Source organism: Lampris incognitus, chromosome 2, assembly GCF_029633865.1.
Source record: "Lampris incognitus isolate fLamInc1 chromosome 2, fLamInc1.hap2, whole genome shotgun sequence".
Taxonomy (NCBI): Eukaryota; Metazoa; Chordata; class Actinopteri; order Lampriformes; family Lampridae; genus Lampris; species Lampris incognitus.
In genome coordinates this window covers 102,909,598-102,935,586 of record NC_079212.1, presented here as the reverse complement: position 1 = coordinate 102,935,586, position 25,989 = coordinate 102,909,598, and the positions used below count along the sequence as shown (strand labels likewise).

The 25,989-nt window shown below is 41.7% G+C and overlaps 1 protein-coding gene across 1 annotated transcript in view; it reads left to right on the top strand.

The window, feature by feature from the left end:
• The window catches only part of rbl1 (retinoblastoma-like 1 (p107)), a 36,789-nt gene extending 19,744 nt beyond the window's left edge, over positions 1-17,045 (top strand). The window contains exons 10-22 of the mRNA XM_056273921.1: positions 29-141; positions 937-1,040; positions 1,223-1,360; positions 1,642-1,806; positions 6,281-6,419; positions 6,740-6,985; positions 7,183-7,376; positions 8,046-8,222; positions 8,595-8,666; positions 9,039-9,126; positions 9,964-10,112; positions 11,408-11,572; positions 15,507-17,045. Coding sequence (XP_056129896.1) covers positions 29-141; positions 937-1,040; positions 1,223-1,360; positions 1,642-1,806; positions 6,281-6,419; positions 6,740-6,985; positions 7,183-7,376; positions 8,046-8,222; positions 8,595-8,666; positions 9,039-9,126; positions 9,964-10,112; positions 11,408-11,572; positions 15,507-15,701 — 1,945 coding nt within the window. The 3' untranslated portion in view covers positions 15,702-17,045. The remainder of the gene's footprint in view (positions 1-28; positions 142-936; positions 1,041-1,222; positions 1,361-1,641; positions 1,807-6,280; positions 6,420-6,739; positions 6,986-7,182; positions 7,377-8,045; positions 8,223-8,594; positions 8,667-9,038; positions 9,127-9,963; positions 10,113-11,407; positions 11,573-15,506) is intronic.
• The last annotated feature ends 8,944 nt before the right edge of the window (positions 17,046-25,989 follow it).

Sequence of the window (25,989 nt, the reverse complement as noted above, 5' to 3'; positions counted from 1 at the left end):
ACAGAGTTTCTTCTCTTATCATGAATAGCTCCTGTTCCAAAGACCCTACAGAGTCTATTCTGAATACAGTCAAGACTCTGGGACAGGCATTCAAAGAGCACTACACCAATGACTCAGAGGACATGCCTGGCTCACATATAGGTAACACACACACACACAAACTCTGTCACTCACACCTCCATTTATTAATTTTGGTACAGCATTTTTCTTTGATTATGCTATTTTGAACACTCTTCATAGGTTCTCATCAGTCGCTCATTCATCATATTGTGTTTGACATCATAGCATTATTTCAGCAAAAGGGAAGTTGACACTTTTGCATCCTCGACACATATTCAGCCCTATTCCACTGCACTGTAGCTTTATTGTGAAGCTATTGTAATAACAATGGGAAAATAAAACAGTACTGAAAAGTGCTATATAAATAAAAGTATTATTATTATTATTATTATTATGTGAATTAACAACAAATCAGTCATGTTGAAGACATAAAATGGTAATATACACACATTTATACACACTGATATTTTTGTCATTAGAAGGCCCACCGAAAAAAGAATTTAAGAAGTCGTGAGCATGCAGTCATTACATGAATGAGTTGATCTCCCTTCGTCCTTCCCGCAGAGTTAACTACCAACCTGTAGGAAATGCTGTCTAGATAAACTATATAAGGCTGTCTTAAACTCTGTACTGTTAGATGAACATATCTATCTAATCTGCAAATCTTTTTTTTTTCCTCAATCTTTGCTATAAACTACTATAGGGAAGTAATCGAGCTCTGTTGCAGTAACATTGTCTATTGTTTTCTCCATCCGTCTGCCTATCACTTTTATCTTAGATTTGGTTGAGAATACCATAAAGTTAGCCAGCCACTGCTATTATCTCCTGTTATCTTTCACTTTCTCACTTATCCATCTGTTTTTTTTTTTATTTCAGACTTTGCAGAGAACCGTCTTAAGTTGGCTGAAATCCTGTATTACAAGATCCTAGAGAATGTCATGGCTCAGGAGACTAAACGACTGCATGGCAAGGATATGGCTGTAAGTAGGACTTTGTGTCTGTGTGTGTGATCTCTGGATAGTAGGGGTGCATAGGGAAGGGGAAGCCTACCATATACCTCTAAAGGGGGATAATGAAAGTGTGTGTGTGTGTGTGTGTGTGTGTGTGTGCATGTGCGTGTGTGTGTGTGCATGTGTGTTTGTGCGTGTGTGTCCATTCCTAGGTGCTGTTAGATCAGGATATCTTCCATTGTTCTCTGATGGCCTGTTGTTTGGAGGTTGTGTTGTTCTCCTACAGCTCCCAGAGAACCTTTCCCTGGATTATTTCAGTCTTCAAACTGCCTCCCTTCTACTTTTTTAAGGTAACACACAAACAAAAAAACAAGTGGACATGTTTTCATCTTTGGAGACATTGAGGGCCCATTAAGACAGTGAAGGCTACCTGGCTTTTTATCTCTCCTCAGAACTTAATAACTTACCTCAGTACTTCTCAGTTATATAAAATCCTTCAAGGACACAATGGTATTTTCTTCAATTTGTCAGGAGGGTAGTGTGGCTCTGATACTTGCACTGTCTAATATCATTTAAGTATCTTATAATGTTGGTTATCTAGAAAATGTGTGTGTGTGTGTGTCATGTCTAGGTGATTGAGGTGTTTATCCGGTCAGAGGAGGGCCTGTCCAGAGACATGGTAAAACACCTCAACTCCATAGAGGAGCAGGTTCTGGAGAACAGAGCCTGGACCAGAGACTCTGCCCTGTGGAATGCCCTGCAAGAGGCTGGGAACAAGGTCCCCACTGTGGAGGAGGTCAGTATGGTGCACAGTCACACAAGCCAAATCCATGCTGCAGCATACCTTATTGCAGTCTTTTATCCATTTAAGGTCCCACACCGTTGCGTTATGACAGTGAAAACTACATTTGGCAACTTCTGTCCCTCTTGTAAAAGTCAAGGTACTGACTACCGCATTACAATGGGGATACGGGGCGTCTGGGTCGTGTAGCAGTCTATTCCATTGCCTATCGCCGGTTCGAATCCCTGTGTTACCTCTGGCTTGGTCGGGCGTCCCTACAAACGCAATTGGCCATGTCTGCGGGTGGGAAGCCGGATGTGCGTATGTGTCCTGGTCGCTGGACTAGCGCCGCCTCTGGTCAGTCGGGCGCCTGTTTGGGGTGCAGAGGGAACTGGGGGGATAGCGTGTGCTACGAAACTCCTCGCTGTGAGATGAAAAGAAACGGCTGGCGACTCCACATGTATGGGAGGAGGCATTTGGTAGTCTGCAGCCCTCCCCGGATTGGCAGAGAGGGTGGAGCAGCGACCAGGACGGCTTGGAAGAGTGGGGTAATTGGCCAAGTACAACTGGGGAGAAAAAGGGGAGAAATAAATCCAAAAAAAAAATAAATGGGGATGCTGTTAGTCTGCATGGTCTTCACAACTACAGGTAGTCTCTGGGTTATGAACACCTGACATACGAACTCCTGTACTTACGAACCGACCTCCGTATAGCCCATTATTTTAAAAAATCAAGTTACACACAATGGTTCGTACTAATGAACGGATGGACTACTTTGCATGACGCTCAAAACACTGCACCTTTTAGGCGGTTGGTCGGCCCGAGAGAGAACAACGACATGCCATCATCCCCATTTTAAGTCGGATCATGTAAACATTGTTGTGTGCATTGTGTTTTGACATTAATTTTTCATGTGTTTACCCTCAAAATTATGGCTTCAAAATGTAAAGCTGATGCGAGAGATTGTGATGCACCGAAAAAAAGGAAAATGATCACGATTGAAACGAAAGTGGAAATGATACAGCGTTCAGCGAGAGGTGAAACGCGCTTATAATTTTTTCACTTACTCGGTGGGGCGGGGAGGCGAGCCCTGAGCAAGCTTTCGTTTCTGGCGTCAAAACGGATGGCCTCTACTGGTTGCAACCTGTTCTCGGCACATTGGCAGGTGGGGTGTTTGAAATGTAAGAAATGTTTCTTTTAAGTTTTTTATACCTATACACACATTCTGTCTAACAATTATAAATACTATACTGTAGTTAGATTTATTATTATTACTGCATTATTATATTCATAATGTTTTAGGTAAAATATATACGTATACTAAGGCAAACATTTGACTAATTGACACTAGATGTGAACTGTACATAACTGTTCCGACTTACATCCAATATTCGACATAAGAAAAGACTCAAAACCGGAACTCATTCATAACCCGGAGACTTCCTGTATTGCGTTGGACAATTTGTTAAGAGATGTTAAGGCACTACTTGTGCTCCTCAGCTACTGTATCCCTCTCCATCTGCTGCGATCCTGCTCCTGTCATTTCAAAGTATGACATTTGTCAGAAGAAATGGCATATGCTTCGCTGTCTGTTGCAGTTTGTCATTACTTGGTAGGAAAAATGTTGCCTCCAATAAGTGGAGATGTCAAGTGAGCTGAAAACTCTGTCTTAATGGACAACAGCAGTAGTTTTTTTTTTCTTTGCTCTGACATAAACATTACAGATGGTTTTCGCAGCCATCCTAAGATAGGAGACATAGAGTGACGCCCATGACTTGTACATACACGAGTGGAGCCACATTGACTCTACTCTGCTCTGATGATTAGCATACAGTTGGACTGGAAAATTTACTCTCCCATAACCACATATATGTGGTGTGTGTGTGTGTATATGTATATATTAGTAGTGGGACTTGATTAAAAAAATTAATTGAATTAATTATGGACTTTGTAATTAATTAATCGTAATTAATCACATTTTAATCGCATATCGATATTTGACACCAGAAGCAACATTTTTCAATTCAAGCAGGTCTTGGTAGATGACTAAATCAATGAATAGACACATACATAAGTTTAAACAACAAAATCCTGTTTATTTTGTTCAAAACAAGTTTGTTTTGTAAACACAGTAGTTTTTGTAACCCCTGATCTTCTACCACTGAAAGTGGTCTACAGTCCACAGCAATCCATTTTGCCAGTGAGTTTGTTAATTTATCAGGCGTGGACTTACTCATCTTGGCTTTGAAACCCATCATCTGATGGAGAGTCGGTTGGCGACTCTGCTTGGTTGTACTAGGAGCACTAGCGTTAGCGTTAGCTCCGGTGTTCGTACTAGCTGCAACATGTTTCACATTTAGGTGGTACCGGAGGCCTGAATAACTGCGGTGGAATGCAAACTCTTTGTTGCAGAGTCTGCACACAACAGTGCTCTTATCTAGGCTTCCATCCGACCGTTTTTTAAATGTAAATTTCCCATCCACAGAGCTAAGCAACGCGGTGTCATCCTTGTCGTCCATCACATCTGTTGTTAGCATACTAACTTGTTAGCCTGACCTACTCCGCCTTCCGCTTGACTGACGTCACTCGGGGCATCGGTATAATCCGTATGCCAGAAACGAGTGCACTGAGAGGCATTCCGTGTTGACTGGAGTGTAAATTAAAATGCGATAAAATGCGTTAATTTTTTTTAACGCCATTATTTTTCTTATAATTAATTATCGAATTAATGCGTTAAAGTCCCAGCCCTAGTATATATATATATATATATATATATATATTTTTTTTTTTTTCTGAAACCGTCAATGGTGTTATAAGTGCTCAACTAATTAGGAGTAGAATATCAACACAGATACAGGGAAAAAAGATTTTAATACACTGCAGTACAGGCCTGTTTCCTGTGTCGTGCACTCATCAACTGCTAATCTGACGAGTGCATGGCACACGAAACAGGCCTGTACTGCAATGTATTTGAAAAAAATTCCTGTGTCTGTGTTGATATATATATATATATATATATATATATATATATATATATATATATATATATATATATATATATATACAACTACCGTTCAAAAGTTTGGGATCACCCAAACAATTTCGTGTTTTCCATGAAAGGTCACACTTACTCACCACCATATGTTGTGAAATGAATAGAAAATAGAGTCAAGACATTGACAAGGTTAGAAATAATGATTTGTATTTGAAATAAGATTTTTTTTACATCAAACTTTGCTTTCGTCAAAGAATCCTCCATTTGCAGCAATTACAGCATTGCAGACCTTTGGCATTCTAGCTGTTAATTTGTTGAGGTAATCTGGAGAAATTGCACCCCACGCTTCCAGAAGCTGCTCCCACAAGTTGGATTGGTTGGATGGGCACTTCTTTGAGCAGATTGAGTTTCTGGAGCATCACATTTGTGGGGTCAATTAAACGCTCAAAATGGCCAGAAAAAGAGAACTTTCATCTGAAACTCGACAGTCTATTCTTGTTCTTAGAAATGAAGGCTATTCCATGCGAGAAATTGCTAAGAAATTGAAGATTTCCTACACCGGTGTGTACTACTCCCTTCAGAGGACAGCACAAACAGGCTCTAACAGGTACTATTTAATGAAGATGCCAGTTGGGGACCTGTGAGGCGTCTGTTTCTCAAACTAGAGACTCTAATGTACTTATCTTCTTGCTCGGTTGTGCAACGCGGCCTCCCACTTCTTTTTCTACTCTGGTTAGAGCCTGTTTGTGCTGTCCTCTGAAGGGAGTAGTACACACCGGTGTAGGAAATCTTCAATTTCTTAGCAATTTCTCGCATGGAATAGCCTTCATTTCTAAGAACAAGAATAGACTGTCGAGTTTCAGATGAAAGTTCTCTTTTTCTGGCCATTTTGAGCGTTTAATTGACCCCACAAATGTGATGCTCCAGAAACTCAATCTGCTCAAAGAAGTGCCCATCCAACCAATCCAACTTGTGGGAGCAGCTTCTGGAAGCGTGGGGTGCAATTTCTCCATATTACCTCAACAAATTAACAGCTAGAATGCCAAAGGTCTGCAAGCTGTAATTGCTGCAAATGGAGGATTCTTTGACGAAAGCAAAGTTTGATGTAAAAAAAATCTTATTTCAAATACAAATCATTATTTCTAACCTTGTCAATGTCTTGACTCTATTTTCTATTCATTTCACAACATATGGTGGTGAATAAGTGTGACTTTTCATGGAAAACACAAAATTGTTTGGGTGATCCCAAACTTTTGAACGGTAGTGTATATATATATATATATATATATATATATATATATATATATATATATATATATATATATAGTACATCACCGCAGGAAAGAGGATGTAAGAAAAGGAAAAGAGCATATAGACAAGATACACAGACGCACACAGAATTTCTCCTGCATTGTTATTCTGCCTCCTTTTCAACCAGTGTCCCATCTTGAGTATCTTTCTCATCTTTCTACCCCCCCCCTTTCTCTCTCTCAGGTGAATTTCTCTACCAGTCTAGACAGTGGATCAGGTTCCTCCAGTGCAGGCACCTCCCACTTACCTCTGGTGGCCCTGTCCCCTATCATCCACCCCCGTATTAGGGAGTTCAGATGTGGACTGGGGAGCGCCCGCAAAGGTATCCCTTTGTGTGTGTGTGTGTGTGTGTGTGTGTGTCTGTGTGCGCGTGCGTGCACATATTCAGTGCATATTGGTGTATGTTTTTGAATGTTACAATATTTTGGTTACGTTGTTCTTTGTGTGTGTGTGTGTGTGTGTGCACTAATAAGCGTCCCCATGTTCAACCAAGTGTGCTTGCATTGTCAGTGAGGTTTGCTTTTCCTAAGAAAATGTATTAAGAACGCTCAATATGAGAATGCATGTATAGACTCATTGTCGGCTTTAAAAATCAGCCTCTTTTATTTATCTCTTTGACCTTCCCTTTCCCCCTCTTTCCAGATGTGCCCCCATCTCCTCTGTCAGTCCATGATCGGTACAGCTCTCCTGCGGCAGGCAGTGCCAAACGACGACTGTTTGGCGATGATCCCCCAGCGGCATCTCCTGCTGGAAGCCCCCTGTCCTCCCCAGCCAAGAGGCTGACGTTTGGGTCGGCCAATACCCTGAAGATAGGCACCCCGGGGGGCCAGACCACTGTTCTGACTTTGAACACTTCCAATGGACAACAGCTCAATATTCCATTGCAAAGTAAACACACACACCCACACAAACATCCGTACAGAGGTTACATGATTAAACACATATACAGCCATGTAAACACACTCATCTACACATACCCAGTTTCCTGCCATGTCAAGTTTTGTTCAATACATATGCAAATATACATTTATAAACACTCATATGATAATGTTTGTTTATGCATGTTTGTATAAAATAATCTCCAGGTGGGAAGAATGAAGGCGGTATAACACTGATCCAGGTTCAGCCAGGTACATGTGACTCCTCTGGCCCCATCACAGCCCAGGTCGTTCTGACCGCCTCGCCCAGCCACTCAAACGTCGCCCCTGTGACTTCTGAAGTTCAGCCAATAGCCAATAAGCCACGACGCACCGGATCATTGGCTCTGTTCTTCAGGAAGGTGAGAGCTGGGGGGGGGGGGGGGGGGGATGGTCGTCTACTTAACTGAAACCCATGATGATACTAGTAACAGCACTGGTGTTTGCTCACTTCAAATCCCAGTGAAACTGAGTGGCCATGGCAACTGCAGTGCTGATGTCAGCCCTGTCCCTGGTCTTAACCAAAAAACAAAACATGGTTGAGCTTTATTACTTGCCTTATTCCTCCATATTCGACTACACAGGTGAAATCATATAATGCGGTGCATCATATCATTTTTCCAGAGGGAAGTCTGACCCAATAGTAGTCATTCAAATGAACAACCACAGAAGAGCTTATGGTGTGGATATTTATGGATTAGCTGTTGTCTTAAATACCCTAGCTATAGGAAGTATAAATAAGGGCATTTATTTGCATGTAAATCTTCAGGAACGTACCTTTTAACTTAGGTATTTAAAAAAATTAAAAGAAAGGACCAACCCTGGAAGAGGGTTGGTCAAGATTGCTTTGGGATTTTATTATTTTCTGCCACCTATTTTTCTTTATTTGTGTTTATGTTAGTCAAAGCAAGTCAAAATAACATTTACAAAAATATTAGCTTTTATTAAAACAGTCTTGAGTATAACACAGAAATGAATCATAAATGTAATTCATCAAGATATCAACATGTATGTCTGGCTTTCTGTCCCAGGTCTACCACCTTGCCAGTGTGCGCCTGAGGGACCTGTGTGCAAGGCTGGACATCTCATCAGAGCTACGTGGGAAAATCTGGACATGTTTTGAACATTCTCTCATCCACTGTACAGAATTGATGCGAGACAGGCACCTGGACCAGCTGCTGCTGTGTAGCGTTTATATAATATCCAAGGTGAGTACCCCACAACAGTCAATAAACCCCATCTCTGGAGTCACAAGTTTATCCATGCTGGACAGGGATTGAATCTTACCAGAGCTTTCTTCCCTACTCTGTCTTCCTCTCAGCGGTCAGACAATTAATTTGTCAACAAGTGGATGATAACAGGGAATTAAATTATTTCCCCTTTCACAGCAGTTTGCCACCAATAATTTAAATTCTCTTGTTTTCTTTTATTGAACCAGTTTTTTTCATTAGCAACATTCGATGTTGGTTCATTTAATTTAATGGTTGGTATTTCAGCTTTTCATTTCAAACTTGGTATTTTATTTAGAATAAAATTATAATCCTTCTCTCTCCTTCCCTATTTCTTCTTTAACCCGGTAGAGCACCAAGGAGACACACACCTTCCAGGACATCATGAAGTGTTACCGCTGCCAACCACAGGCCAGCAGCCATGTAGGAAACACACACACACACACACACACACACACACACACACACACACACACACACACACACACACACACACACACACACACACACACATACATACATACACAACTACGAGTACAGACAGACAGGTGCTAACACTTGTAGACACATGTACACACACACAGAAGTGGATGGACAGAGACAAATGCATACACATACAAGCTACACTGTTGTTGAAGTTTAATTAGAATTTTGCATGGCATCCTTCGTTTTATGATGTACAGCAGAGCCATGTAACTCTGACAAATTGTGGCGATAACTAAGAATTATCTTCTTAATTTCCTGACAGATGTTTTTTTGTCTTTTCATTTTGTGTCTGTTTGTACATGTGCACAGGTGTACCGTAGCGTGCTATTGCGTCACACATCTAGAGAACAGGTGGCTGATGAAAACATGGAGGTGGACCCTGCATCTGGTGGAGAATGTAAGAACACACACACACACACACACACACACACACACACACACACACACAAACTACCTCAAGTAGATGGTTTTACAACACTCTCCCAAATGAACTCACAATTTCATTTTTTTCAATAATTTTTTGCATCGTGTAATTCAGTTTTATTGCTAGTTAGATTTAAATTAAATAACATCAAAATATCAGCCTCACTATTATATCTGTATTTCTTACTTTGCAACGTGAGCTAATTGTGCATTCTGTCTAGAAGCAGTCAGTACATAAGAGGGCCAGGGCTGAGCTGGTAGACCACATTAGTTTGATTCACACCAGCTCTCACTTCCCACTTACAGTATATAGTGACTGGCAAAAACCTGTTATCAGTTGAGCTGTTCCAGTGGCGTCTGGACACTGCTTGGTATCCTGCTCATCATATTTTTCATAAATCTTATAATTCCATTATAATTCTGTTGTCCTCTTTCAATGTTGTATTCTGTAAATTGTGTAAACACAACAACTCCTCTGTTGCTCTCCCTGAGGTTTCTTCCTATTTTTCTCCCTGTTAAAGGTTTTTTCTTTTTGTGTTTTTTTTAGGGAGTTGTTCCTTATCCAATGCAAGGGTCTAAGGACAGGATGTTGTGTTGCTGTAAAGCCCCTTGAGGCAAATTTGTCATTTGTGATATTGGGCTATACAAATAAAATTGACTTGACTTGACTTGACTTGACTTGACTATGCCCTGCCAGGACTGAGCCCATACAAATCTTGTGGAAATGGTAGGATTTTAGTGGCTAGCCTCTTCCTAGTTAGACTCCTCTAGACTCATATCCCCTGTTTTATCCTTTTTGTTGTCCTGCCAGCCTCAGAGAAAGCCAATCATGGTTCAGGAGGGGTGAGTTCTGACCAATCAGGAGAGGAAGAGCGGGGCGACCTCATCCAGTTTTATAACTCGATCTATGTCCTCAAAATGAAGAGCTTTGCACTTAGATATGCAACGCATGACAACAGGGTATGACACACCAACAGACACACACACAAATAATAATACATGTTGCATTAAAACAAAAGCACACACAAATTTTATACCAATTACGGCGTCCGGGTGGCGTGGCGGTCTATTCCATTGCCTACCAACACGGGGATCGCTGGATCGAATCCCCGTGTTACCTCCAGCTTGGTCGGGCATCCCACCCACAGACACGTCCTGTCGTGTCTGTGGGTGGGAAGCTGGATGTGGGTATGTGTCCTGGTCGCTGCACTTGTGCCTCCTCTGGTCAGTCGGGGTGCTTGTTCGGGGGGGGGAGCTGGGGGGAATAGCATGATCCTCCCATGCGTTACATCCTCCTGGCAAAACTCCTCACTGTCAGGTGAAAGGAAGTGGCTGGCAACTCCACATGTATCGGAGGAGACGTGGTAGTCTGCAGCCCTCCCCGGATCGACAGAGGGGGTGAAGCAGTGACCGGGATAGCTTGGAAGAGTGGGGTAATGGGACGGATACAACTGGGGAGAAAAAGAGAGAAAAAATCCTAAAAAAAAAAAAAAAGTATACTACTTGCAAAACTAGATAGCACACATTTTCACCTGTGTTGGTGTAGAGACTAAGCCTACACTTGCTAGACAGGCACCTAATTGGTGCGCTTGTCACCACTTTGCATTATGTGTGTCTATGGAATAAAATTCAGATTTGTTTAAGTTAAAACGTTATGATATTTATTGATCACCATGATGTTTCAGTCCATAAGCCATAAAGCGTCATACATCCATAAACAGTCCAATAATCCAGACTCACACTTGTATCGCTTGCCAGCCTAGCGTGGCCTGCAGCAGCAAAGCGGTCAAAAAACTATGGGTGCTCCCCTCCATCAAGCAACACCTGTCACCTGCATGAATGTGCCCACCTATATTGCTGTGAGCCCATAGCAATTAGAGTAACACCTAGTGGACCAATTAAGTGCTTACAAGATGAGACCAAATGGCTCCTACAGTTGGCATAATAACTAAATATGACTGTTTAGGAGAAAAATACAAAAAAATTGTCCACACACTGTGCTACATTAAAACATAACTGAACATGACAAATTTGCACTCCCTGTCTTTCTGTTGTCTTTTGCTGAAACATCCCTTGTGTAAACTAGATTTACATATCAAGTGATCAGATAGTCAAAGGTTCGCCTTCTATCCATTTACATATGATGTACTAGATGAGATAGTGACTGCTTACTGTGAAATGTGGCTGCTTATTGTGTGTGTGTGTGTGTGTGTGCGTGTGCGTGTGCGTGCGCGCGCGTATCTCCTTCCCCTCAGATGGACGTCCCTCCTCTCTCTCCGTTCCCCTCAGTGCGGGCTCAGCCGCTTTCTCCTCGCCGTGTCTTCCAGAGACACTCTATCTATGTCTCCCCCCACAAGAACTCTGTAGGTTGCCTCACACCAAACTCTTACACCTACAGGATCAGCGGGAGTCCATCTAAGGTACAAGAGCACACAAACAAATGCTTATCGCTTCTCCAACACCTTCAATGGCGAGGTGGTGTTTAAAATTGGAAGAAACTCATTTTACAAGGAGACTCAGATTCATACCTCCAAATATTTTGTTATCTGCCATGCTGAAGTGTCTGTGGGTATGACACTTTATCTTTGCTGGGAGCTGTCCTCCATTTAACCCCTTTCACGTTGTTGTGTTGTAACTGTTGAGCACAGTTACACACAAGTGGTGGGTGGTTAGATTCTTTTCTTTCAGTGGATTTGAGTCAGGATATCATTGAGTCAAACTTTTTGAGTATTTCAAGTTTCTGGCACATCCTTTACAAGAATGCTCAATTTTCCTGATTTGTGCAGTCCATTAAAGAAAGGTAGAACGAGTAGGATTTGTCTGTTGATGTTTGTAAACACAACATTCAAAGTTGGCCCCTCATCCCCGGCTCAGCGACACCAGAGCTGACTGACCACAGTTACCAGAACACATCCCAGTGTACAGGCCAACTCCTTGTCGCTCTTCATTCCCATCCTCTCCTTCAGTGCTTGCCAGCGGCTGAAGCCAACCCCAGAGTAACTCTCGTTTTGGAATTAATTTTGTCTGCTTGTCATTTCGCCTCACTATATATGCGTTTTTTCGGCGCTGTATCTGCCATTGTTGTAGCTTCCTCTCGGATGCATGCTTACGATCTCCATCTGGCACCTGGTTGCTATGTTTTTATAGAGTCCTGCTGACCAAATGCCCAGAAACGTCTCGTAGACAGCAAAATAAGAAAATACAGACAGAGGACAGGGTCTCTGCAGATACAGACACTGCCACACAGTTCTACTGGGTCATAAGTGCTGATTGAGAGGGATTATTTTTGTATGAGTCTATACATTGATTTTTTAGGAAAATCCTACTTATTATGTATTGATGCATGCTCAATAATCCAGGTAAGGAAATCACAGGAAGTTGAATCACTTCATGTGGACACAACCTTTATTGGGAGAAACATGTCATCACTCATCTAATGCCCCTTTTCCACTACATGGTACTGGCTCAACTTGACTCGACTTGCCCTTTTTTTGTTTTCCATTACTGGAAAGTACCGGCATTTTGGTAACTGTTACCACTTTTCTGGTACCATCTTTGTCGAGGTTCCAAAAAAACTGGAGTGGGTACCAAAATCAATGCAGACCTCTGATTGGTCAGACAAACACGTCACAACATCATTTTGCGTCACTGCGTCATCAGTACACACATGGGATATCACCTGGCATTTTTGAATATCGAAGCGGCGTTATCTTAAAAGTTTGTTTTGAAATTGAAAGCCAGGCATCACTACACTGGGGTGGTACTGTTACGGTAATGGAAAACGACACAGAAGCGAGTTGAGTTGAGCTGGTACCATGTAGTGGAAAAGGGGCATAAGTGACTTTTTCAGTCTCAACTGACTGCAGGTTTCCCCACCCTTGTAAACAGCACAGTTGCATAACGACCAAACCAATCATCAGTTTCATATGCAAATTGCCTTGACGATTAACGAGTTACAATGGCCATGTGGACTTTTCACAGAGGAATGGGGAATGGTTGCAATCACAGCATTGTAAGACTGATGTACTCTTACTCGGCACAAACAGAGCAATATATACTGCTCAAAAAAATAAAGGGAACACCTAAAAACACAATATAGACCTCGATGAATGAAATATTTCAGCTGAAAATCTTTATTTATTAAACAGAGGAATGTGTTTAGAGCAAAATAACCTAAGAATGATCAATGGAAATCAAAATCATTAGCCCATTAAGGTCTGGATTCAGAATCATACTCAAAATCAAAGTGGAAAATGAGAACATAGGCTGATCCAACTTCTGTGGAAATTCTTCAAGACGATTCAAAATGAGGCTCAGTAGTGTGTGTGGCCTCCACGTGCCTGTATGCACTCCCTACAACGTCTGGGCATGCTCCTAATGAGACGACGGATGGTCTCCTGAGGGATCTCCTCCCAGACCTGGATCAGCGCATCGGTCAAACTCCTGGTCAGTCTGTGGTGCGACATCGCGTTGGCGGATGGTACGAGACATGATGTCCCAGAGGTGCTCGATTGGATTCAGGTCTGGGGAACGTGCAGGCCAGTCCATAGCATCAATGCCCTCGACATACAGGAACTGCTGACACACTCTGGCCACATGAGGACGAGCATTGTCATGCATGAGCAGGAACCAAGGGCCCACTGCACCAGCATATGGTCTGACAAGGGGTCTGAGGATCTCATCCCGGTACCTAATGGCAGTCATGGTACCTCTGGCTAGCACGTAGAGGTCTGTGCGGCCCTCCAAGGATATGCCTCCCCAGACCATCACTGACCCACCGCCAAACCGGTCATGCTGGAGGATGTTGCAGGCAGCAGAACGTTCTCCACAGCGTCTCCAGACTCTCTCGCGTCTGTCACATGTGTTCAGTGTGAACCTGCTCTCATCTGTGAAGAGCACAGGGCGCCAATGGCGAATCTGCCAACCAAGATGTTCTCTGGCAAAGGTCAATCGGGCTGCACGGTGTTGGGCTGTGAGCACAGGCCCCAATTGTGGACGTCGGGCCCTCATACCATCTTCATGCATTCTGTTTCTCACTGTTTGAGCAGAAACCTGCACATTAGTGGCCTGTTGAAGGTCGTTTTGTAGGGCTCCGGCAGTGCTCCTCCTGTTCCTCCTTGCACAAAGGACCAGATAGCGGTCCTGCTGTGGGGTTGTTGTCCTCCTGCGGCCCCCTCCACGTCTCCTGGTGTACTGGCCTGTCTCCTGGTACCTCCTCCATGCTCTGGACACTGTGCTGGGAGACACATCAAATCTTCTTGCCACAGCACGCATTGATGTGCCATCCTGGATGAGCTGCACTACCTGAGCAACTTCTGTAGGTTGCAGATACCGCCTCATGCCACCTCTAGTGGTGAGGGCACTAGCAAAATGAAAAACTAACCAAAGATCGGCCAGAAAAGATGAGGACAGGCAAATGGTCTGTGGCCACCACCTGCAAATCCATTCCTTTTATAGGGGTTGTCTTGCAAATTGACTAATTTCCACCTGGTGGAAATTAGACAATTTACCAACAGGTGAAATTGATTCACGAATCAGTGTTGCTTCCTAACTGGACAGGTTGATATCTCAAAAGTGTGATTGACTTGGAGCTACATTGCATTGCTTATGTGTTCCCTTTATTTTTTTGAGCAGTGTAGTATATGCTGTTAATTGCTGGGAGGATTGTCATGAATGGTATATCGGCAGAACAAAACAGACACTGGCAAAGAGGATGGCACAACAAAGAAATAGCTACCTCGTCAGGCCAGGACTCTGTAGTCTACACCCATCTACAAGGATGAGGATGTGCACGTCCTTGATAGGGAGGAACGCTGGTTTGAACGGGGAGTCAAAGAGGCCATCTATCTGAAGAGGGAATGACCATCCCTGAACTGAGGGGGGGGCGGCCTAAGAGTACATCTGTCACCATCTTACAATGCTGTGATTGCAACCATTCCCAAATGCTCTGTGAATTGTACACATGGCCATTGTAACTCTAGTTAATGGTCACGTCAGTTTGCACATGAAACAAATCATTGGCAAGTTCGTTATGCAACTGTGCTGTTTATAAGGGTGGGGATACCTACAGTCAATTGAAACTGAAGAAGTCACTTAGATGAGTGTGAAACGTTTCTCCCAATAAATATTGTGTCCAGATGAATTGATTCAACTTTCTGTGACCTCTCATTATACCTTTAAGTAGTCAAGTAGACTAGAAAGTACTGAATTTAACCATCACACTTTCTCTTGCTGTCTAGCTCTTGTCTTCTCTCTCTGTCCACTGACTTTTTATTTTCACTTCTGCATTGTTGTCTGCTTTTCATCACCTCCATCATCTCTCTCTTCCGCTCTTTCTACTTACCCCTCAACCAGGAATTATCAGATATCAACCGCATGATCCGTCAGGGCGGTGTCAGCAGAAAAAGAGCCTTCACCATGGAGGGAGACATCATGATGTCGTCAACCTGCGACTCCCCCAGCAAACGTGCATGTCCCGAGAACAGCAGCAGTCCAGACGTGCTGCTCAAACGCCTGCAAGATGTGGTGTCAGAGAGACAGAGTCTCTAACGAGCTGAAAGAAAGACAGATGGGCAGGCAGAGGGAACGAACTGCTCTGTGTCTAAAATGTACATGTAGAAGTAATGAGTGGACATGGACTGCCTCACTTCAGTTATTAATAGCCAGCAATTATATGTGGGGAAAATTGAGCATTTCCCAATTTATTGACTTGTTTGTTAACAGAGATGTAAAGAGGAATGATGGGGAAATTACTGGGATTCTTTGACATACAGCTGGAAGGCTGTAGTTCACGCTACCCCAAGCCCATATCACTGTAAATAAGGATCCTATTTTGCATTTGTTTATCATTGATACCCATTTTGAATTTATGACCAAGGAGTCATGAAATTCATTGGGTACATACATGTCTCATTATATAAGCCATGTTGTGGCCACTTTTAGTGACAGCGTCCCATAATTCCATGATGCCAGAATACTTTTTTTTTTTTGGTACATAGAAAGCTCCAGTAGAAATTGACATAGTCTGATGAGCTTCACAGTAATGGAGTCCTTGACCATAACAGTGTTGGAACTATGCTCATTGAGCAACACAGCAAATTGAACCTCTAAACCTGGCACTGTTAGTAGCATTGAGATACACAGGATATTGGACCCTTATGTCAGTGTCATACATTATCTGGTGGAATGTACAGGAAATGGTACCAGAACAATGCTCTACCCTATGAGTTACTAAGGGAATGGAAGCCCTAACAAAATTCAAATGCTCCATTTATCCATTCAGCAGCACAGGCCCATATGTAAATGACCATCTAAAATTGTATATTAATGCAGAGGAAAAAAAGCAGGCCAGGGTAAAAGGTGCAACAGTCCTATTTCTTCCCTGGGATGTCATATATGTAAAGCAAAGTCAAGGAAAACTAAGAACCGATGATAGGACCATGATCCTGTTTTTCAAATAGAGCCCAAGCTCATGCATGGTCAAAATATATTTGAACTGGATCTCAAATATTTAACTTATTCAAGTAGATCAAGCTCAATTATGTATGCATTTGCTTTTGTTCAAGATATGAGCTGCCAGGCAATATTTTCATGTCTTCTGTTGTAATTTTGTCCAGGTCTGCTGTATCGTTTTTGTGTTACAGGTTTATCACTCAGTTTTGTCTAATTTTATTCTTTATTGTACTATTTCCCATTTTTACCTTTTTTGGTTCAGAACCAAACTCTTACTTGTCATTGCAGATAGTTATGACTGACTTACCACTGACAGTGATCAAATCAGCGTTATTCTCTTTGGTTGTGTAGTATCTACACTTGTTTTATATTTCACCTTTATATTTCACCAACGTTATTGTTCTATAAGTGCTGATAAAAGCAAACTGTAAAGCTTTACATTCAAAATTTGCTCATGTGTTTGTGCTTTTCTTCACACACACACACACACACACACACACACACACACACACACACACACACACACACACACACACACACACTTTACATGGAGCACTGTGGCTCACCAGAGAGGAATTACTTAATGACACAATGGTAAATAGGTTAATAAATTAAGTTCCCCCAGTAATGAAGGAAAAGAATAATGTTCTAGATGAGCATGAGGACAAAGACTTTATAGTGACAGGACGTAAAAATATCTCTGGTTTTACTCGCAATGCTGTCAGATTAGATATGAAAGGAATTTCCCAAGGTTTAAATGAGACCCAGCAGTACCAAGCATTGTAAAGAGACAGGAACAGTACTAAGACTGACAATGGAGATGGATAACAGCCATCTCAGGTCAAGTCTTGAGATTTAATGATGTAACCTTAAGATGTCCTATCTTTAAAATTGTTTCCCCAGCAGTTATGTTAAAACAACAAGTTGAATCGTAGCATGTTGATGTTGCTTTTTTTTCCCCACTTTGCCCTGCAAAGTTGATTCTGGTTTGGGTCCTCAGACCGGCGGAGGAAGCCGGGGCTGTTAAAGTTAATGAGCAATTTTATCCAGACCTCTGAAGTGCCTAAATAGTGCCCTAGCATGTAAAAAGAAAAAGAAAAAAAAATTAACAAATCTGCAATTGGAAAATTAATATATGACCAAAATACTTAAAAAAGAAGTTAATCAAGGAATAAAAGAAGAACCTGTTCCCTTTTGTAGCCACATCTGCTTTAGAGCTCTTCATTGCTGTTACAATCCCATCTCCCAGTTTAGTACTGCCCATTAAGACCCATGGTTTTGACTATGTTTTGTCATTTAGGGCAATGGTTCAGAAAGTGGGATGTCCACAACCCACAGCTGGGGGTCTGCAGAATAATTTGCTATAAATGATAAAATTGTGCTTGATCATTAAAAAGTGCATATCTGCAGATGGGGACCATCTGCGCACGTATGCACACAGATGGTCCCCACCTGTGTGATATTAACATGATTCAAATTGAAACATGTTTCTTTTTATCACTATGAAACAGATCTGAAGTATTTAGGTTGAAAAGTTTTAGAATACAAATAGGCATAGATGAGTACAAATGGTAGTAAGCATATGCTTAATCTGTGTTATCATTATGAGGGGGTCCTCGGAAGATTTTCTCTCCTGTAAGGTGTCCCTGGCCCCAAAAAGTTTGAGAACCCCTGATTTAGGTGATTGGCAATTTAGATCGTTGCCCTGAACGATTCCTGAATTTTAACAGCGACATTTTATTCTTAAGTTGCTGTAAAAGCTTTCATAAAAAGAAGTTTTAAGATGCAATTTAAAAGAAGCTGAAGACTTGGTTTGTCTTAGTTCAACAGGAAGAGAGTTTGATAGTGTGGGGGCTCTAACAGCAAAAGCCTGATCACTCTTAACAAACAGACTGAGGATTAACCTGCTGGGTTCCATCTGCAGATCTTAACGGTCGAGGGGGCATAGACCAGGTCAATAAATCAGAAATGTATGTAAGAGCAAGACCATTTAAACCCTTAAAAGTAAGCAATACAATTTTAAAATCAATTCGAAATATAACGGAGCGAATGTAAGGAGGCAAGCACAGGAGGAATATGGTCATGCCTCTTTGTCCCGGTAATGAGCCAAGCAGCGGCATTTTGTACCAACTGTAGATGGTGGAGTGAGCCCTTTGCTGATACCAGAATGAAGTGCATTTCAATAGTCAAGCTGAGAATGGATAAAAGCATGTACTTTTTGCAGATGGGCAATTGATAAAAATTACCTAATTTTGGAGATTAGCTTGAACTGGAGAAAGCATGACTGAACAACATGTTTGATTTGATCATCAAAACTGAGGTTAGCAGCAAATAGCACCCCAAGATTCCTAGCAGCCTGTATAAGACTACCCGACCACCAAGATTAGTAACAAAGGGGCTGATGGAATTTTCAGGCCCGAACAGAATGACCTCAGATTTATCATTAAATTTGAGAAAATTTTCGGACATCCAGGATTTAATGTAAGAGGCAAGTTGTGAGATTTGCTGGGGCACTAGGATCTGTGGGTTTTAGTGGCATGTATAACTGAGTGTTGTCAGCATAAAAATGGTAAAGCACATGATTTTGAATGACCTGGCCAAGGGGCATATGTATATAGAAAAGAGAAGGGGTGAAGAAGTGAGCCTTGAGGCACACCACAACTCAACTGAGCCATCGAGGAAGTAGAGTTATCCAGAACAACAGATACAGTTCTGTTGGTGAGGTAAGAGTATAGTACGATAAGAACTGAGCCCTTGATGCCAACCCAAGTCTCTAAGCGATTTAAAAGAATATTGTGATTGTGTCAAAGGCAGCACTTAAGTCTAAAAGGACTAAAATTGAGCATATTGTCTATTACTTTACTGACTAGAACCTATTCCCATGTGGGGTGTGAAAATGAGTATGCCTCAAAATGAACATTTGGATAACAGATCAGAGTCAACGTTGTTATCTCTAAACCTACTGTCTCAACTCTTTATTTGGCTACAGTATATGTAATAAAACAGCCCTGCTTGCACATCAAACCCAACAGAGATGAGCCACTAAGCATTCAAATGTTTAGTGGTTCCTCACTCGCAAATGAATCTTGATCTGTGGATCAGCCTTTGGAAGCAATATTGTAAGTATGTATTTAAACTGTATCAGTACTTTCAATATTATTTTTACACCTTTGTGAATATTATCCATAAGGGACCTTTATTTAGGATTTGCACATTATCACTGTGTACTTACCTGTAGGTTTATACTACATTGATAGATACTGATATTTACATAAATTAGCATATGTTACTGAAGAGGTTTTATATATACAATTTGCCTTTTTGATTTGATAGAGAAGGTTCATTTAAAAAGCGTGCCAGTTTCTGACAACTCTGAGCCAGAGTGGTGTAACGCTAGCTAATCTCTCTTCTGTACAATAGGGTGTCAGTCATCAGATGTAACTCTATACTGACCTCTCCCACAGGCAGGTCAGAGCAGCTTGAGAACAGCAGAAAGTCTGAGGTGGGTTGGGATTCAGCTCAGATGATGCTTGTTGACACGTGGCTTTTATCAGGGTCCTTTGGCAGAGAATGGTCTCCCACAAACAGCGCTGTGTCAGCTCAGCCCCCGCCCCCCAAGAGAAAATGGTGATTCACTGTTCTCCTGCATTTTGTTCCAGTGTTTGGTTTATACAGAACCTAATAGCAGTCTCGATAAAGAATATGCTGCGGGTAAACAACTTTCAGGTCTTTCATAAAAATGGTGCTCTTTTGCTAGAGTATGTGAATGTCATATCAAAAACATTAAAAATTGAGATATTAGTAAACCTGATAACTCACCTGGATAATTGCATTAAAATGCCTTTATCTGCATGGTATAACCATAGGAGGAACATTAAAGACTGGGGTGGCTATAATTAAAACCCACTCATAATGAATGATGTCTTCATCAGGATGTGGAGATCATATTGTTCAGTAGATTTTGTGAAATCTGAACATTAGCTGTAATCTTTGATCCCTGATGAAACGTGAACGATGCAAGTGTTTGTCTTTATGCGGCACATCCAAATATTCAGCATGTTTGCCAAACGACAGAAAGGCAGGACTCACTGCAGCTGAAAGCGATCTCCCCATGTCGTGAAAGCAGATGTGACAGAATCTAGGGGGAACACGTCTATTCCTACAAATCATTCATATTGTGATTTATGATTCATATCACCAAGCCCACTTCATAAGTTCTACACTGAAGTTGTGCAGTAACTAGTGAGCTGCTGAAATCTACAGGTTAAAAATTATATGAAAGTTGAAAACATGCCAGACTTGTCTTTGTACTCTGTGATGTTAGCATTGCAAGATAAACAGCTACAGCTAATAACATTAACAATGACACTGTTGGATGCAGGTGTGTTAAAGAGCCAGTACTGACAGCATACCTATCAGCATTGACAAACAGACAGACAGAGCCAACACTAATAGCTGTCAATAGTACTGTCAATGCTGACAGGCGGGTGACAAATTATAGGAAAAGCCAACATAAAGTGTCTTAGTAAGGTATTGGTCCACCACAAGCCTCCAGAACAGCTTCAGTGCTCCTTGCCAGAGATTCTACGCGTTTCTGAACTCTTCTGGAGGGATGGAACACCATTCTTCCAAAAGATATTCCCTCATTTGGTGTTTTGATGGTGGTGGTGGTGGTCGTGGTGGAGAGCACTGTCTTAACACGTCGGTCCAAAATCTCTCATAGGTGTTCAACTGGATTGAGATTTGGTGACTGTGAAGGCATATGATGTGCATCGTTTTCATCCTCTTCAAACCATTCAGTGTCCCCTTGCGCCTTGTGGATGGGGGCATTGTCATCTTGGAAGAGACCACTCCGATCAGGACAGAAATGTCTCATCATAGGATGAAGGTGATCACTCAGAATAACTTCATATTGATTTGCAGTGACCCTTCCCGGGGACAAGTGGACCAAAACCATGCCAGGAAAATGCCCCCCACAGTATAACAGAGCCCCCGGACCCCCTCACTGTAGGGGTCAAGCATTCAGGTTTTTCTTTTCATTTGACCCCCATCTGTACATTGTAATATTGGTAATGTTATTAGCTGCAGCTGTGTTTAACCTGCCATGTTAACATCACAGAGTACCAAGATCAGCCTGTCTTGTTTTTGACCTTTACATGGTTTTCAGCTTGTAGATGTCAGCAAACTCCCTGAAATGATCTAGAGCACAGTTGCTCTTTAAAGATTCAACAGAATAGAACATCAATGTTAATGTTTTGTTTTGTTTTGTTTTTTTTTCTGGCTGTCAATTCTAATTCAACCAAGAATCGGTGATAGAACGAACCTTTAAAAAAGACCCAGACTTATCTGATGCCTCTCCGTGACTCACTGTGTGTGTGTGTGTGTGTGTGTGTGTGTGTGTGTGTGTGTGTGTGTGTGTGTGTGTGTGTGTGTGTGTGTGTGTGTGTGTGTGTGTGTGTGTGTGTCTTCCTAAATACCTGTTCTCATGTTTCCTTCCTAGCCACAGGATGTTTCACTGCATTAAGTGATCCACAAGCCGTTTCCACCGAGAGGAGCTTATCTAGTCAGCTCTTCACCAGCCAAACCAAAGGTATGTTAGGATTCTTCAGGTTTTAATCAAGGGAGTTTCTGTCAGTGGGGCAGTACTTGTCATACAATTTCAACATGTGTGATAAAGACTCTTCTCAAAAAGCTTTGGAATTTATCTGCACTTTATTTGCTCCTCTCAGCAGCTATGTCAATTATTGCCTGAATTAGATATTGGATATCAAATCAAATGACCAATTGAAATGTACATTTAGTCTTCTGGCATGCAATGAGGTTAGGGGTTGCTTTCAGTAAAGGACATCATGGTTGGTTGTTTTAGAGAGTCTTCATTTAGTGGGAAAATTCTGCATTAATGACGCAACGAGTTAGGAAATCCCTATTGGATGACAAGCCCCTATACTAGTTATTGTTAGTTATCCAGTCATTTCTTTTATAAAACTGTCTTCTCGACTTGGATGCATGAAATCTGAAAGTGAGTTGGGAAACTGGTAGAAGGTGCTGCTCCTTGAGTTAATAATAATAATAATAATGATAATAATAATAATAATGATAATAATAATGACAATACACATTTTATTTAACAGCACCTTTCATCAAATACACTACCTTACATCAAATACAATAAAACAAAGCAGTAAAAAATAGTGCAATCAGCAGTAAAAACACAAAATAAGCAATAGAGCACACATCAGCGGGAGCTGAAATAAATATTAATTTGATGATGTTAATGCTGTTAAAGTGAGTATGTTAGTTTAAAAAGGTGGGTTTTAAAAGCAGTATTGAATTCCATAATGGGGTCCCGTAAGCAGATGTGATGGGGAATGGAGTTCCAGAGTTTGAGTGCAGCATAGGAGAAACCCTGGCACCCATTGTGCTGAGGTTGACAGCTGGTAGTGCCAATATGACTGCTGGTGAAGACCACAGGGAATGAGATGGAGTGTAAGTCTGAAGGAGGTCTGAAAGAAGCAGAAGATAGATTATAAAGAGCTTTGAATGTTAATAATAAAATTTTGAAATGAATCCATTGTGACACAGGAAGATAGTGTAATTGAATCAGCAGGGGAGAACCATGGTCAGTGGACTTTGAACATGTAATAATCCGTGCTGCAGAATAGTGGATGAGTTGAAGTCAGTGAATAAGTTTGTTGGGGATGCCTGCCAAGATCACATTACAGAAGTCAACATATGATGTGACCAAAGCATTGACTAAGACTCCCGTGGAGTGTTGTGATAAAGCAGGGCATAGTCTGGAGATGTTTCGCAGATGGAAAAAGAAAATCTGGGAGACATTGTTTATATGACTGGAAAAGGAAGGAGTACTGTTGAGGGTAACGCCAAGGCTTTTCTTAGTCTATGAGGAGACATGTATGGTGGTTCCAGCAATAGGGAGTGAGAAAATATTCGTTTTTGAGAGTGTAGATCTATTGCCAGTGAGGAGTATCTCAGTTTTACTACTGTTGAATTTCAGAAAATTGTTAGTCATCCATAGCTGTATCATGGAGACAAGCAGTGAGGGTACTGGAGGGGAAAGTGGAAGTGGGCTTAATGGACACATAAAGCTGTGTATCATCAGCATAACAGTGGAAATTGATACCATAGTTCCGGAAGATGTTGCCAAGAGGGAGGAGGTAAATAATAAACAGGAGTGGCCCCAACACTGAACCCTGTGGAACTCAATGTGGAACTATCAAACTTTCTGACTGGTAATTCTGAATTTGTACAAACTGTGTCCTGTCTGTAAGGTAGGAAGCAAACCATGGATACACAGTGTCCCCAATTCTAATGCTATCCAGATGATCCATGAGGAGCTGTTGGGATATAGTATCAAAGGCTGCAGTGAGGTTAAGGAGTATCAAGATAGAGAGTAGACTGGAGTCTGCTGCACAAAGGAGGTCATTGATCATCTTAACCATGGCTTTTTCTGTGCTATGTTTGTGGCGAAAGCAAGATTGGAATTGTTCAAAGAGATTATTGTTATCAAGGTAGATCTGGAGTTGAGATGCAACTACCCTCTCAGAGATTTTGGAAATGAATGGTAAATTGGAAATAGGCCAGTAGTTGTTTTGGTCATTAGAATCTAAACCAGGTTTGTTCAGATTTTGTCTGATTATGGCACCCTTCCGTGAAGGGGGAACTGTACCAGTGGACAGGAGTTGATGATGGACATTTTCAGGGAGATGTTAGAGGGCAGAAATGTTTTAACTAGGGTTGTTGGAATTGGATCCAGGTGATATGTAGAGGTTATAGACTTAGCATCGCCGGCAGCCATACCAACATGTACTCTAGCTCTGCGAAATGATGTAAGCGAAGCAGGTATGGGCTTGGCTAGTACTTGGATGGGAGACCTCCCAGGAAAACCGAGTTGCTGTTGGAAATGGTGTTGGTGGGCCAGTAGGGGACAGTCTTCCCTCTGGTCCTAAAAAAAATTAAAACAAATAATAAAACAAATATCAAAATCCTAATGCCCCAGCCAGTGCAGTGATGGGGACACTATGCTGTAAGAGATGCTGTCCTTTGGATGAGATGTTAAACTGAGGTCGTGACTCACTGTGATCATTAAAGATCCCATGGCACTTATCACAAAGAGTCGGGGGTGTCCTGGCAAAATTCCCCACCTGGCTCTCTCCATCTGGCCACCTAATCATTCCCCATGTAATTGGCTCAATGATTCCTCCCTTGCCAGCTCAAGTTTATATGTGGTGAGCATTCTGGCACAAAATGACTGCCGTGCATCACCCGGATGGGTGCTACACATTGGTGGTGGCTGAAGTGAGTTACCCCCTTCAATGTGAAGTGTTTTGGGTGTCTAGAAAAGTGCTATATAAATGTAATGCATTATTATCATTAGTAGTAGTAGTAGTAGTAACAAGTTCAGAAATGTGGTTTTCAGTTGGAAGACTGAAGTCACATAGGACAGTTTCATGGCGCTTGCTGATGGTAAGTCAGTCTGCATGATGTTAGCAGAGGCTAGCTGCTCATGAATGGTACTAATTTTAGAGTTGAAAAACATAAAAAAAGCAGAGCATTGTTCATTGGAAAGGTTACTGATCATATTGGTTTCAATTGGATTTAGTAATTTTTTAACTGTGGAGAAGATTTCCAGTATTCCCTTCAACTCTACTAATGATATTTGCATTGGATATAGGATGTTTCAGCTGTTGAAAGAAAATTTTTGTAATGGAGTATATGATCCAAATACATTTGTGAACAGCAAGTCCAATCTTGGCACAAAGCCTCTCAAGGCCCCAACCTATAGCCTTGAGCTGACATAATTCAGGTGTGTACCAGGGAGCAGTATGGACAAATGAAACAACCAGTGTTTTCAGGGGGGCAAAGGTATCAAGTGCAGAAGATAAAAAAATATTTTTCTAGTAGTCCATACAATCAGGGAGTGAGGAGGTGGGAGTAGGAATGGGGTTCGAGGTAATTAAACTGCTGAGATCATCTGGATTAACAAATGTAATGTTGCGGTATGATAGGATATAATGCACCCTTGATTTACTGAGCAGTCGGTTAGAGTTGAATAACACAGCTTTATGGTCAGAGATGGGTAGTTCAGCAGAGGTGATGTTATATCTGCTTCTGGTGTGGGAAGATGGCAGCGTGAACTCACATTTGCAGTGGCTTCACCCAGTACCAACTATGCAGTGTCTTTGTCTATGTCTGTGTCTAAGTTTGTGTCATTGTGTGAAGTTTTTGTTTTGATCGTTAATTTTTTTCATTCAATAGCTAGGAGACGGGACAGTGGCGTGGTGGTTAGCACTGTCACCTCACAGCAAGAAGGTGCTGGGTTCAAACCCCGGAGTTATCTAACTATCACCCACCCATCTCCGTGAAG